Source organism: Papaver somniferum, chromosome 8 (assembly GCF_003573695.1).
Source record: "Papaver somniferum cultivar HN1 chromosome 8, ASM357369v1, whole genome shotgun sequence".
In the NCBI taxonomy this organism is placed as follows: domain Eukaryota; kingdom Viridiplantae; phylum Streptophyta; class Magnoliopsida; order Ranunculales; family Papaveraceae; genus Papaver; species Papaver somniferum.
Window position 1 is genome coordinate 148,772,359 of NC_039365.1, and position 15,544 is coordinate 148,787,902.

The 15,544-nt window shown below is 37.0% G+C and overlaps 2 protein-coding genes and 1 long non-coding RNA gene across 11 annotated transcripts; 1 reads left to right on the top strand and 2 right to left on the bottom strand.

Moving 5' to 3' along the window:
- Positions 1-4,152: 4,152 nt before the first annotated feature.
- Positions 4,153-7,356, bottom strand: LOC113306183. The gene is made up of 4 exons (XM_026555151.1): positions 6,340-7,356; positions 5,755-6,264; positions 5,529-5,623; positions 4,153-5,377 (listed from the first exon to the last, which is right to left on the bottom strand). The coding sequence occupies exons 1-4, from the start codon at positions 7,354-7,356 to the stop codon at positions 4,153-4,155; spliced, it is 2,847 nt and encodes a 948-aa protein (XP_026410936.1).
- A 1,156-nt stretch (positions 7,357-8,512) lies between these two features.
- Positions 8,513-9,891, top strand: LOC113306850 (F-box protein At3g07870-like). Its single transcript, XM_026555764.1, has 2 exons — positions 8,513-8,609; positions 8,868-9,891. The coding sequence occupies exon 2, from the start codon at positions 8,877-8,879 to the stop codon at positions 9,669-9,671; it is 795 nt and encodes a 264-aa protein (XP_026411549.1). The 5' UTR covers positions 8,513-8,609; positions 8,868-8,876; the 3' UTR covers positions 9,672-9,891.
- Positions 9,892-10,973: 1,082 nt separating this feature from the next.
- LOC113303448 lies at positions 10,974-15,255 on the bottom strand. Of its 9 annotated transcripts, XR_003337508.1 has the most exons (6): positions 15,095-15,255; positions 14,873-14,961; positions 14,578-14,751; positions 12,267-14,475; positions 11,468-11,564; positions 10,974-11,332 (listed from the first exon to the last, which is right to left on the bottom strand). It is a non-coding gene; the product is annotated as an uncharacterized LOC113303448 (long non-coding RNA). The 9 variants fall into 9 exon arrangements; XR_003337503.1 differs by having other exon boundaries at positions 10,974-13,644; positions 13,935-14,475; XR_003337502.1 differs by having other exon boundaries at positions 10,974-13,206; positions 13,496-14,475.
- Positions 15,256-15,544: the final 289 nt, after the last annotated feature.

The window sequence follows — 15,544 nt, forward strand, 5'->3', positions numbered from 1 at the left end:
TAATTTTAGGCATAGTAATCTGATTAGACTAGAAGTACCTGATTGTCCATATTTTAGATCTGTTTGAGATGTATCATTCTTAAATATGTCCTTCTTGTAAATTGGTTATTAATAAAATTTTGAGTTGTTGAGAATTTTTTTTAGCAAATCGAAGCTACTGGGATCTCAATGTTTAAGAGGGAGTTTCTTTTATATGATAATTTAAGCATTCTCCCCCATACTTATAGCTTCATTCCCGACTAATAGTTGCTTGTTGGTGCACAAGTCCTTCAAAAAACTTGCATATCTGGAAACTTGATTGATTGCATCGATAAGTTCGCTTGAATCTTTTTAAAGCATTTGCAGTGTCTCTATCTTGGTCCATATTCTTATAATTAGCAGACCTGCAAAATAAAAATAAAAATGAAGAACGTTAGTTGAAAGAAGAAGTTTAGAGTTTTCTTTTGTTACCGAATCAACCTTGTTAGAGGTTGTGAAGTCTTATATTGCTTTACTGTCCCGTGGTTTGGTATATTAATTGTTCTTCTTCGCTATTACTTTAATATGACAACAGTCACATTGTCACTTAGTTTCACCAAAGGACTAGATAGAAGATCCTATTACCCTTGTGCTATTGCTTTAATTTAGTACATTTTTTTCGTATCAGAGATATCTCTTAGCGATATATCAATAAATAGAAAAAATCAAAAGGAAATTTTCGTATGATCATAATTTAGATTCTAATTTTGTTGGTTAGGCATTTCCGGTCTACCAAATACATTCCCAAATGAAAAAAAACTGGTTACTTGTAAGTTAATTATTTGTTAATTTTACCATGGCATCGCCAAGACCCTTGCACCATACCTTCATCTCACCAAATAATGTATTTTCGTGTATAGTTTATGCTTTACCATACTCGTGGCCAACTATATAGCAAATACCTAATTTCCAAAGACAAGTCGCAAAAAAAAAGACAAAGAAAAACGAAAAGATGCATAAAAAAAGTCACAGACACTTAAAGTTGTTTTTGGCGCTGCTGGTTTTTCTTGAAGGGATCCATATGGATTGCGTTGTCTAAAATTTATCTAAGGGGTGTCATAATATATATCATATATCTAAGTTGCTCTTTAAATTAAAGTTTTACCATAATACCCTTTTCCCTTAAAATTTATTCCTAAACGAAAAACCAAAAATCAAGACCTAATCTACTCGAACCCTAGCCGTATTTTTATAATGACCAGACCCTCCATCGATATTATCCCCACTTAGTCACTACGGTCTTCCGACATTGTGGGGGTTCTTAAAGGACACCATTCTAGGAATCCATCAACAGTTTTCCAGGAGGTCATCTATCCCAGGATCACTCACGCCCGAACACGCTTAACAACAAAGCTGTTTGCCAAATGTGTTGAAAAAGCCTGGTTTTATGAAGGGACAAACCATTTCTTACATTCAATTCAGCGAACTCTGCCTGCTGAATCAGGGTATTACAATATCACCGCCTTAAACTGGAGTTGTCCCCGGATCCAGAATATATTCAAGCCCAATTCTCTGACATTCCATGCCACCCATGAGACTGTACTTGCACCAACTCATTTATTGTACTCTCCACCCTCAATAGGTGACTCGTCGTTGGCTCCGATACCATTTGTAATGACCCGTCTATTTACTGATAATGTCCTCACCTAGACACTGCAGTCATCCGAAAATGTGGAGTTCTTAATGGGCATCGTTGTGGTCATCTAACATCAGCTTCCCGAGAGGACAATGATAACTACTCCTGACCGAGCAAGCCTAACTGAGAAGTTTTTTCTGGTAACTTAGTCCAGTGTATCTATCAACACTCGATGTTATGAAAAGACAAACCATTATTTATATTCATTTAGGCGAACCCTACCTGGAGAATCAGGGTATACAATTCTTTTTTTTCCCAGTTTTTTTTTCGAGAACCACTAACGACTAGGTCAAATAACGATTCCTTAGCTTTAAGCTTATTTTCCAGTACCTACAACTAGTAAATGATGAACTATTAGCCGTAACTCAGGTGAAAATTTTATACAACTAGGAATCTTCGTCATAAACCTAGTCGTAACAAATAATTTTATTATTTTTTTGAAAATTTGTTGCAACATTCCTGGACTTAAACGGTGTTTTCCATCTGGAAACATAAAAAATCGAAAATAAGAGTTTCCAAACTGGAATTTTATACTAAGAATAAGTATAAGCTTGTGCTCTCTTAATATCGAGTACAGACCTTTTACGGTTAAGTCGAATTTACTAGCCATAAGTATTAACTACGACTAATTCGTAGTCGACATTTCTAGTCGTATCGGGGTTTTTAGGATTTCTACGACCAACAATCGATGAAGTTAAGCCCTAGCCATAGAGGTGGTTATGGACAGGATGTTTAAAACATGACCTAGCCTTAGGATGCCTGTAACTGAAAAACTGAAGGAGGATGCACACCCTTCATCGATTCAAAAAGTTAAATCAAACTCAATAATCTAATTTAATCACTAACAATGAATTTGATAAACTAACCAAGTTCATTAATACAAATTAATCGAGAATATGTTGTATATTACAACAAATTAACACACAGAAATGGAAATGAATGGTGTAAACACCTCTTGAATCGGTGATCCAGGCCAATATCTGGCTTTAAGAAGCGCAGCCAACAAACTCTATTTCATTAAAAAATCATAATGAAGGAGATAACCCTTCTCTTACAGCTTATAACAACCAATGATTAACCCTGAGTTTTACTCAATGGATGACTGACACGTTACACAACATCAATGGACAATAACAAAGTACTAAAGGCACTCTACTCCTAGCTTGAGGCAGCCAACGAATCTCTTATAAGTGGACTAAGGAGTGTGTTGTTGCGCAACAGATGCAACATTGCTTCCCCTGAAGAACATCCTTGTCCTCAAGGATAAATCTAGGGTAATGAGATTTTATGTAGAAGATTGCTTCCCAAGTAGCCTCTTCCGGTGAAGAATTCGTCCATTGAATCAAAACTTGAGGCACCAACTGTTTTCCGATGATGATAGTTCTTGTATGCAACACTTTCTCAGGCAACATAATGACAGTTCCAGTTGGATCTACAATTGGTAATATAGAGGAAGGAGTATGTTGGAGACCAATGTGCTTTTTCAACTGTGAGACATGTAAAACAGGGTGGATACGAGAACTAGATGGCAATTCCAATTTGTAAGCTACAATGCCGATCTTTTGGAGTACCTTGAAAGGGCCATAAAACTTTGCTGAAAGTTTAAAGTTTTTTCTTAGGGACACAGAGGCCTGTCTGTATGGTTGAAGCTTCAGATAGACAATATCTCCTGCCACAAATGATCTTTCAACTATGGAAATGTCAGCATATAGTTTCATACGTTCTTGGGCCTTACCCAGTGATTCTTTGAGTAAGTCTAGCATATTAGCTCTCTCCTTTAAGTATGATTCCACTGCAGCTACAAATGTTGTTGCAGTAGTTGGAAAATTCGTGTGAGGAGGTACATACCCATATAATGCTTGAAATGGTGCCATTTTTAGGACTCTATGATAGCTGGTGTTATACCAGCATTCTGCCAGTGCTATCCATTGACTCCAGCTGATTGGTTTGTGGCCACAGATACACCTCAAATAATTCTCCAGGTAGGCATTAACTCTTTCAGTTTTCCCATCAGTTTGGGGGTGATAAGCAGTGCTCAAGTTCAGTTCAGTTCCCAAGGCTTTGAACAAATCTTGCCAAAAATTGCTGGTGAACACCTTGGGCCACAGAAGCAGCAGTGTATGGATGCTGCAGAGCAATAAAATGAGCATATTTTGTGAGCCTATCAACAATGACTAAAATGACAGATTTTCTGTTGCTGATAGGGAGGCCATCAATGAAATCCATGGTGATGTGTTGCCATGCTTGATCTGGAATAGGTAGAGGTTGTAGTAAACCAGCAGTAGTTGTTTTGTCACTCTTATTCCTTTGGAAAATGTCATAATGGGACACCAGTTGTAAAATATATTTAAGCATTCATTGCCAATAAAAATGGCCCTTAGCTTTAATATAGGTGGCTTGTATACCAGAATGGCCACCCACTGCAGAAGCATGCAAAGAATTTAAGAGGTTATGTCTGACCTGACCACCAGTGCCAATGTAGAATATGTTTTTGTATCTTAAGATGCCTTCTTTGTAGGTGAAATGAGGACACTATCAGCTTGGAGAAGTAGCTGTGAAATAATTTGTGCTGCTTTGTGATCTTGGTCATAACTGTGGATGACATCTTGTATCCATGATGGTGTAGAAAGAGATATTGCATTGAAAGCAGCTTCAGTCATTGGTCTTCTATACAGAGCATCAACAACAATATTTGCAGTACCCTTCTTATATTGTATTTCATAATCAAATCCCAAAAGTTTAATGAGATATTTTTGTTGTAGAGAAGTAGTGATTTTTTTGTTAAGAAAATAATGAATACTTTGATGATCTGTCCTGATGTTAAACTTGTGGCCTTGTAAATACTGCCTCCACCTTTGCACAGCCAGAACAATGGCTAGGAATTCCTTCTCATAAGTGGAAAGTGCTCTAGCTCTGGGTCCTAATGGCTTGCTGAAGTAAGCTATAGGTTTACCTTCCTGAAGTAGTACAACTCCAATGCACAGGTCACTGGCATCACTTTCAACTACAAATGGATTGGTAAAGTCTGGCAAGGCCAAGACAGGTGTAGTGCTCATGGCTAATTTAAGTGCCTCAAATGCAGTTGTAGCAGCTGAGCTCCATAGGAATGAATTTTTCTTGAGAAGGTTGGTGAGTGGCTTGCTGATAGCTCCACAGTGCTGCACAAACTTCCTATAATATCCAGTGAGGCCAAGGAAACCCCTCAGTTCCTCAATATTTTTAGGTACTGGCCAAGACTGCATACAAGCAATTTTTGTTGGATCTGCAGAAACCCCTTCGGCTGTAACTATATGGCCAAAATATTCCAAGGAAGGTTGTCCAAAACAGCATTTATACATTTTAGCAAATAGATGATATTGTCTGAGTAAAGAAAAAAATAGCCTGAGATGGTCCAATTGTTCACTCATGCTATGACTGTAGATGAGAATATCATCAAAGAACACCAATACAAATTTTCTCAAATATGGCTGAAAGATTTCATTCATCAGTGCTTGGAGTGTAGCAGGAGCATTGGTGAGGCCAAAGGGCATGAATTTAAACTCATAATGTCCTTGATGAGTTCTGAATGCAGTTTTGTGGATGTCTTGTTCATGCACTCTTATTTGATGATAGCCAGCTCTAAGATCAATTTTAGAAAAAATGACAGACCCTTGTAGTTCATCTAGTAGCTCATCTACAATGGGTATAGGAAACTTATCTTTAATAGTAATGCTATTGAGTTTCCTATAATCAACACAAAATCTCCATGTGTTGTCCTTTTTCTTGACCAAAAGTATGGGAGAAGAAAATGGACTGTGGCTTGGTGGATGATTCCAGATTTCCAGTATGAAGCATTTCTTTAATGAGTTGTTCAACTACTCCCTTCTGGACATACGAGCACTTATAGGCTCTTTGGTTTATAGGTGATGACAATGGCTGTAAGGGAATCGAATGATCAAGACTTCTTTTAGGTGGGAATGTAGAGGGTTCCTGAAAAATATCAGTGTATTCTTGTAAAAGTGGAAGTATAATTTCTGGAGTTTCAGGGGTTCTGGAGGTGGAGGATATGGAGAATAATTGAGCCACTAAGCCATGGAATTGTTGTAGAAGTACTTTTTTACTGTTTCACTACTCATCATCAAGAATGAGTGTTTAGGAGTTGTGCCCTGTAAAGTGATCTTCTTATTGTTGTAGTGAAAAGAAATACTGAGTTTGGCAAAGTTGAAAAGCACATCACCTAATTGTTTTAACCAATCTGCTCCAAGCACTATGTCACAACTCCCTAGTGGCAAGACTCTTAAATCTTCTACAAATTTGTGTCCCTGCATGCTCCATTGTAGCTTAGAACAGATACATAAGCTTGTTGTCTGGTCTCCATTTGCAACAGTGACCTTCATAGGTGGAGTTGGTGTGATAGTACATTGAAGTGAAGAAACCAATTTACTATAAATGAAGCTTGTGGTGCTACCTGTGTCAATAAGGACAGAAACAGTCTTCTTGTTGGTGATACCTGGTATTCTTATTGTCTCACCAGTGGCAGAGCCAGTGAGAGCATGGAGAGATATTTCAACATCAGATTGTATGGGAGATTCAGGTGCTTCTTCAAAAATGTCTTCCTCTCCTTCAGTATCCTATGATTCAGGAGAATCCATGTGAAGCATATAGATCTTATGTTTCCCTTTACAAAAATGGCCTGGTTTATATACTGCATCACAATTGTAACACAACCCTTGTGCTCTTCTTTTGTCCATTTCCTCCTGAGTAAGTCTTTTAATGATAGTATGTGTTGGTGCAGACTTTAATGGAGGTGTGAAAAAAGATTTTGGTGTTGTACGGTTGGATTTAGGTGAAGTTATAATTGGTTTAGGTGGTAAAGGGCCAGGGGAGTATGTTCTATTGGAATTGTAAGGGGTAATGAATGATTTTGAAAATGGCCTGGGTGATGGAGTCACTAATTGAAGCTTTTGTTCTTGTAGTCTAGCTAATGAAAAAGCATTAGCCAAAGTTTGTGGGTGAAACATAGACACAGATTTGCCAATGTCATCCTTCAATCCACTTAGAAAGCTCATACCAAAGTAGGATTCACTCAAAGATGGGTTCATTCTGAACACTAAAGCCTTGAGTGATTCAAACTCTTCATAATACTCATCAACAAAATTAGTTTGCACTAATTTATTGAAACTGCCAACAAAATTTTCCTCCACAGGGTTTTCAAATCGAGCACAAAGATGAGTAGATAAATCCTGCCATGTAATTTTATTTCTATTAACTTGAAAATTTAGACACCATTTCTCGGCCTTACCTTCAAGGTAGATGGCAGCTATGTCAACCTTCCTGTGTTCCTCAATGTCGTTGAGTTGAAAATAGCGTTCACTCTTCTGGATCCACCCTCTAGGATTTTCCTCATTAAATCTTGGAAAATCGAGCTTTGGAATTCGATGGTGGTGATTGACAAAGGCAGAATGATGTTGATGAAAGTAGTTTGAGTTGTCGTCATCATGGTGATGTGAACCACCTGCATCTTCTGGACGATTAGGAATGTTGGACTTACTGAGTAATTGAATGAGATTTCGATTATTCTCTTGTAAAGTTTCCTTGAAACTAGCCTTCAATGTATCGATCTGAAGAGTAAGGTCCGTGGAAAGTGATTTAAAATCAGATTTAAGTTGATTGATAGCAGCTTCATTCGCAGTAGCTTTATCAGCAACATCTTTGAGCGTCATTAGAAGAAAAAAATTGGTGGATAAAACGGCAGTGATGCCAATTGTTGTATTATTACAACAAATTGACACATAGAAATGGAAATGAATGGTGTAAACACCTCCTGAATCGGTGATCCAGGCCAATATCTGGCTTTAAGAAGCGCAGCCAACAAACTCTATTTCATTAAAAATCATAATGAAGGAGATAACCCTTCTCTTACAGCTTATAACAACCAACGATTAACCCTAAGTTTTACTCAATGGATGACTGACACGCTACACAACATCAATGGACAATAACAAAGTACTAAAGGCACTCTACTCCTAGCTTGAGGCAGCCAACGAATCTCTCATAAGTGGACTAAGGAGTGTGTTGTTGCGCAACAAAATGCAACAGAATAATTTAGCCGTAATAAAAAAATACTAGGATAAAAAGGGTTATTCATTTTACTACTCAATAACCTTATTTTGTTATATATGGAGTGTGATTCCTTGAAAAAAACAAGCATCCCAAAAAAAATTTCTAGACACCGGTCTCACCGGTGGAGGTGTAAGTTAGTCCAAGTCGGGCAGCCTGGCTCGTTTTCTAATTCATGCTAGACCTGACATGCCTCATGTTCAGCTATCCAAAAAATCGCTACCCAAAAAATCCGTGAGACCGAACATATTTTCGTAAAAACATTTATTTTTGGGCCCAAAATTTTTCGAAGCCCATTCTATCAGTCAATCCAGGCCAACCCTGCTAAGGCATTTGTACAAAAATAATCTTAATTAATTAATCTTTTAAATGCAGAACAAAAATGAAAATAAAAATTTTATTCCACAATATAAACAAAAAAAATACTTCATTATATAATTAAAACTATACGTATCACAGATAAGACCGGGCTATTAAATTTTAGAGAAACACATATCCACCTATATACGGCTTAAGCCAATCATGTCAGGCCAGGCGGTCCATAGCGGCCTGTTATAGGTGCAGACAGGATCAAACGTGCACATACGGGCAAAGTATTTTTGGTATTATTAACGGCCCTACACTCGCAACATAGGACAATCGTGGGGCCAAAAAATGACCGTTCCAGCCCGTAGATGCGGGCTTTGTTACCTATTTGCGTTAACCGGTTATAAGACCTCTTTCTTCTCGAATCACTTGTTCATTCAAGAAACTGGAAGCAGAAGAAGAGAAAGGATCCATCAAGCCATGTCAAGCATTCCCGAAGAGGTATACCTTGAAATCCTTGTGCGGGTACCAGTTGAAACTACATTCATATGTAAGTGTGTATGCAAATCTTGGTTTGCCTTAATATCAAACCCTAACTTTGTCAAAATGCACCTTACTCATACTACTCAAAAAAATCACTACAGGCTCATGCTTAGAAATCATAGTAGGAGATCTTACTTACTGCACTCTATAAGTTATGATTCATTATCATCATTGTTGGAATCGTCAACAGCCGAAAGAATTTTATATGATGCTGTTGAAATGGATTACCCATTCAAATCTAAAGGGTTTGCAATTGAATTGGAAGGTTCAAGCAATGGCTTGGTTTGTTTATGGATTGACGATGGCGATAGAGAATTCTTGTCTTTGGAATCCAGCCACTACAGAGTATAAGGAAATACCTAAATCACCTAATGAATTTCCGAACGATAATACTGACCTTTTTGCATTTGGTTATGCTCATGCAACTGGCGATTACAAGTTGATCAAAGTTGTATTTTTCGAGGATATGGAGGAAAACTATAAGGAGGAAAATTCTCTAGTCGACGTATATTCGCTGGGAACGAATTCATGGAAAAGCATTCAAAGCATTCCTTATAAGTTTCCTTTCCCTAGAGTAGCTGGGGCGCTTGTTAATAGAGCTCTGCACTGGTTAGGTGTAAAAAGTGCCAAAGACAGTTCCAAGGCTATAGTCTCTGTAGATATCTGCGAAGAGAGCTTCCAAGAAATTGAACTACCAAGAGTTTGTTTGGAAAATAAGCAGGATTTTAGGACTGTGGGAGTGTTGGAAGGGTGTCTATGTGTCATTGCTTTTAATGGTGTTAAATCTCATTTTGATGTGTGGGTGATGCAGGATTATGGAGTTCGGGAATCTTGGGCAATACGTTTTTCTATTATCCAAGAGCGGGTTGCTGGCGATTTACTTTTATATGGCCCGAAGCATGGAAATACTAGAGAACTACGCAAATTAACAAAAATGAATGAATTAGAAAATTATGTTGAAAGTCTGGTTTCACTCAACTCGGGTACCTATTTGGGGATAAATAAAAATAGAAGAATCCATAGAAGCATGAAGAAGAGGCCTAAATTGAACAATGTGGGCAAATGCTAGTTCTTGTTATGAGTTTTTCTTTTTGTCATGGCTGATTTCGGTATGCAACCTTTTTAGGGAACAAGAAACAATGAGGAAGTTAGGAATACAAAACGAGGTAAAGAGGTGTTATTGTATTTTCGATGTTTTTGCCAATTTTTTTTTGTCATATACAATGTAATGAGACTTGTTAGCCATTCTCGAGCAATATAACTCTAATATAGAATTTTGGTTTTTGTCATTTGACTCTTGTGATCATCTTTCCTGATCATCTGTTCTTTTGAAATTCTGTAGCGACTAATAGCCATGTCTATCATTCTCTCTATGTTTGCTAATATTTTATATGCTCCTCCACACTTGCAAGCTGCAAGGAGAATCCAGTATATTTAGATAGGATAACTTTCTTCACTCTGTCGTCAAAATATGATTTTGGTGGTTATGGGGGAAGCTTTTGAGAAGACGCCATTCTCCTCTTATCTTTATTTTCTACGTATTCTAATGAATATCTTTAGTGCAGAAACGGATGTTTACTACCATGCTCCTCTGATTGCCTAATTCAAGTTCTGTTGGCATTTCTTTGGGTGAAAATGGGGTCCTTAATCAAGAAAATTGTAAGTAGAACAATCAAATTTTGGTTTGTCTTTAATTATCTAAAATTTACGTAGCCTACATTACATATTAACTGAGCAGCAAAGATTCTCATAAGACATAAGACAAATGTGCTTTAACTGATAATGAACAACTTTATTATTTTGATCATGAGTCGAAAATTCGAAGGATTATTCTTACCCCTCCATTTAAGTGGAGACATTAGTTTTCATAGCCCCTTTAACGGTTTGATATATCTTTCTAGATGGCTGTCGAGAATAGTGTCACATTGTACGGGAAATCGAAGATCCTGCAGTTTAAAAGCCTTGAATAATCCTAACCTTGCAAACTCGAGGTTAGTTAGGTCCATTGTATGAGAGCCAAGTTATATTTATATTTGTGATGAGTCTAATATTAATATGATCACACCCAAAGTATTGAAAGCTTGAAGCGTTTTTCATTTTTAGGAAGCGATGCGTATGTCAAAGTGTATTTCATGGTTGATGTTAGAAGCGGATGTTTTCTTATAAATAAATAAGTCATAACTAGTACTTATGAATTTATTAGGAAGACTAGGACTTGACCCGTGCCGTAACGGCACGGGCATGCATTATGATTCGGTAATGCATGAATTGTATGTTTGTTTGCTGTAAGAATGTCCTATCTTTGTGTCTCATTTGTAATTTCATCAGGGTTTAAAACTCTATGTTCTGCATGTTTTCTTATTTTTCCAGCTTGGTATAGTGATTTTGGATGTAATTTCCATAAAGTAATATATGCACTCTTCAGTTACAATATAAAAGATTACATCATCACAGTTTCTTACAGATTTTTTTTTCTACGGAAATGAGTATCCCTGTATAAGTGTTCATCAGAGCAACAGAGCATAAGAAACGGTTGTATTCGCAATCCTTTTTCTTGCTTCCCCTGCCAACGAAATCTAGCACTGGGTCCTTGGGTTCTTTCCATAGCTCCCAAATTATTGCACGCGGAACCTTTGAACCAATAGTTCCGCCATTTTGGAAATTAATGTAGCTCCAGCCTTCCAACTGAGTTTGAACATCCCTCGGCAGCACCCAGTTTAACGGCAAGGACTAAATGAAAAAATTCCAAACAATCGAAGCAAGCTGACAATGTATTTCACTTACATAGGAATCATAGATTAAATATGCTGAAGCGTCGATAAACTGAACATGCTATAAAAGATACTTTAGGAAGCAACCACTTACTCCAAATCGATCTGTGTAACGACTCCACTACCATTTCTCCAGCTTGATCCAGCAGCATATTTTTATGCAACACGCCAAGGCCAAAGTTACCTTCTACCTGGTCCACCTGATTAGTTTATCGACCGTATGTAGTAGTAAAATCTTATGAAGACAAAGTGAATGTAAAGAAGGGAAGTTAAAATTACAACGGAAGATTAGTTTTCATTCTCAATCACCCAACTGTTTGGTTTCACATGGTGATCCTTCCCAAAAATAAAATAAACATGATTAACTTGATGGAAATAAATGCCAGCACTACTTTGGTGGTTGTATCAAGGATTCTCGACTGTCAGTTTCGGCATACACACCACTGGATGCTATGGTTTTCAAGGATAGGTTTCAGCCATCTTAAAATCTATCACACCGATACAAATGGTCCAGTGTCGATATAATTGCAAGACATTTGTGAACCATAAGTAGCTTAGGCGGAAACCTATTAGTTGTTACTCATTTTTTTATTCCAAGCTTTCGTAGTCGACAGAAGAAAACTTGAAAAACATCAAAGTAGTTTGATGTTCGAATGCCTGAGCTTTGGCTTCTCACTTGTGCGGTTGAATATTTCTGTTGGATTGAGAATGCCTCAGCGTACATGGGATATTAACTTGCAAATATGATTTGTTGGCTTGTAACTTTGGGAATGTCAGTTTCATTCCTAATGTAGAAAATACCCGGCCAATAAGGAATGGTACATGAGAACAAAGCACAATAAAGAACAAAGCACAATAGACCAAAGAAGTGAAAAGCAAACATTCAAGAATACCTTATGAAGTTGACAGGGAGGAAAACCTTCTTGCAACGACGGGGATGTCAAATGCTAATGATTTTCATTTGAACTTTCTCAACACCACAACGTATTTTTAATTTAACTCTCATCAAGATGTTACCTGGATGATGAAAAAAGAACAGAACTACAAAAAAATTTAACTCTTAAATTTAGAGGGGTGGAATATATTTTATGTGGTAAAGATAAACTAAAAGTGCTCACAGAAATTCATGGATATAATGATGCAGCGATAATAAGGTCCGCTTATAATGATGTGATAACAGCTCACGCCTCAAAGAAATGTCATAGCAATGTGCAAATTCTTTCCCGCAAGTTATATTTGAGAAACCATGCCTAAACCCTTTTCTTATCTCTCTCTGTTGATGGTCACTGCATACTATGAGAATCACAGATTGCTCGTCTTTCAGACATCAAAGAAATAAATCAATCTGACAAAGTCTTTCTCCACATATCAATGTCAGTAGTATGCATCAATTTTCCCCAGGATCTCTCTCAAAAAGTCAGTGGAAACAACAACTTCTCAATAAAAGGGGTCACTTAAGAAGGCACAAACATTTGAAGCCAAAGAAAAAGATGGAATATATGGTTGTGACGTACCAACTAAAATTAAGAATTTACACTTCACAAAGAGCAAGAAATGGACAGTAGGAGCTACCGGACACTTTACTGAGGATTATTAGTTATGAATCTGATTGAACGGAAACTAGAATGGGTCTTCTTAAAGTGGGCGTGCACTAAATTTTGCAGAGAACAGAACCCATCATTAGGGAGCTGATGAGAAAATAACGAAAACAAAAACCAACGAATTTGATGTGAAAGAGAATATAAAACTACATAGGGTACATGTAATGAGGGTGCGACGTAACTTGCGACACAGGGAAGGAGAAAACCGATGTCTGGTTAACCGTAAGATGAGCTGCACATCAGGAAGAAAGGGTCAAGACGATGAACCGAATCACAAATGGCTACCACAATTTTTCAAGACTCAATCGAGTGTGATCAACAATGTTTTTCCCCGAAATACACCCAAGAAGTCTTTCAGACCTTGTGGAAAGCAGGAATTTCATATATAATACCCAACAAACAAAATACTAAACCATGAAGGTAAATTTTCAGCATGGAAGTGGGACGGAACCAATGGATTTTCCGATAAAACTGGTTAATTAAATTGTAATGGGATATGGAAGGGATAAAGAGTGACTTACTATTTATCTATGTTTCCCTTCTTCCCACTGAATCAACTGCTTCGATTTCAACATCTTACATAAAAACACCAAAAGCTTATAAACACACTAATACTGCTTAGAACTCCAACAGCAACGTCGTAACACCGACCCGAAAATGAGCGTGCACACTGGTAATGTAAGAAACGAAACAACTAAATTTGATGGAAATCACGTGTTAAAAAGATGTAAATCGAAAGTTACAAAGGGAACATGGTATTCAGTCGTGCAAAGTGATCCGGTATGGAGCTAAGAAACTTTGTTACGTTTTCAAACATTCTGAAAGGGTTGGATTGCAACCGAATCATTAAGAACTCAGAAACATGAGCAGTATAGAAAAGGACATGAGTTGAAGAACAAACTGCTGAAATTGAAATTAAAAGACATGCATGAATGACTTCAAGCTATAAAAGAAGTGAACCTAATTTGTGGTTGCTTCTATCACGAAAATATAAGAGCTTGTTTGGTATAGTTTTTGAAAACAGTTTTCTGTTTCTAAAAACAGAGAAAACAGAAAACAGGAGAAAACATGTTTGGTAGGGACATTTTCAGAAAATGTTTTCTACTTGTTTTCTGTTTTTGAAAACAAAAAAAATGAAAACAACAAATTATTGTTTTCTGCGTTTTCTCTTTTTTATTTTTATTCCTTCTTCTTCTTTTCAGAACAAAGTAAGAGATCAGGGGAATGCATGTCAGTGAATCATGGCCAATATCACTATCTCTTAGACGAGTCTTTACATTTGATCTGATTTAGTCGATTTTCCTTAATTTTCAAAAACTGTTTTTATCTTACCAAAAAAAATTTAGAAAATGAAAACAAGGAAAAAAAGGGTATGTTTTCAAAATAGTAGAAAACTATTTTTGAAAACTGTTTTTAAAAATTGTACCAAACAGGCTCTAAACTTCTAGTTAAACTCTACATAGTTCTCTGTGTCTCTCCATGATCTGTTGCTGTGAAATATCTGCAACAGAAGACAACCCCATGAAGACCAAGTTGGTTCTCAAGTTAACGACAACAAACTAACAAAAATCCAACAAATCAAACCAAATTTGGAGATTCAAACCTTTTGAGCTTTTATTATTTTATCCAGTGATTTTTGAGAGGTCGTTGAAATTTATTGACCAAACAACGATTGCAGTGAAGATAAGACCAAAGTCGATAGAACGGAATTTGAATAGAACCAGAAGAGTTTTTGATTCCACTAAACCATTAAGGATTGAAAATGGCTTCTTTATATCTGAAAGAATACGAAGAAAACGCGTTAACAAAATTTAGATTCTTAAACTAAAGTCTAAACCCACAATAATACTCTTGTTTTTATAAGAAACCCAAAGCTGACTATACAGAGATACTATTACCTTCAACAATTTAACAGAAGATTTGTTTAGTGTAAACCCCATCGCTCCGCCACAACTGCTTAAAATACCTCCCTGACTTTTGATGTCCCCTAACAGATTCATACAAATAATGAATCAAAATCAAATTAAAACACAAATAATGAATTAAATCTCTAAATTTCGGGGAATCAGAGAACCAATTGATACATCTCACTAAAATTTAACATGATACAGCTTACTAACCAATTGGGTTCCGTTAATATCAGATTTGCAGCACCGATTGATCTGAGAACTAATTTGAGTTTTGCACAAAACGAAGACTCAAAATCGCGGCGAACATTCCCATGAGTCCATGACTAACAGGAAGGAAGACGAAGAACTAACTCGAGGGTAGGGTATGCTGGGTAGCGCGCTAGAAAACGACTCAAGGACCACGTTCACTCGTTCATCTACCAAAAGTAAGACACATGTGCGAGTAATGGGTGTGGTCTGGACAACCACGGCCATAGATTTATCCTTGTCAAGGACAAATCAGGACCGCCGCTTACACATGCTAAGTTGTCCAAGCTGTGTTATGTATTCTTGATAATATCTATATAATTTTTTTATAAGACTATTTTTTATCAAAAACAAAGCGTGTATACAACAGTTCAACTTACTCCAGACGAGTGGGAGGTGGGGTGTTCAATTCCC

Excerpts from the sequence above, each read along its gene's own strand:
- LOC113306183 (XM_026555151.1), bottom strand. The coding sequence starts at position 7,356 with ATGACGCTCAAAGATGTTGCTGATAAAGCTACTGCGAATGAAGCTGCT. Across the intron at positions 6,265-6,339 it reads TGTGTTACAATTGTGATGCA|GATACTGAAGGAGAGGAAGA; the intron begins GTATATAAACCA and ends CCTGAATCATAG. Across the intron at positions 5,624-5,754 it reads TGATGATGAGTAGTGAAACA|GAACCCTCTACATTCCCACC; the intron begins GTAAAAAAGTAC and ends GATATTTTTCAG.
- LOC113306850 (XM_026555764.1), top strand. The coding sequence starts at position 8,877 with ATGGCTTGGTTTGTTTATGGATTGACGATGGCGATAGAGAATTCTTGT.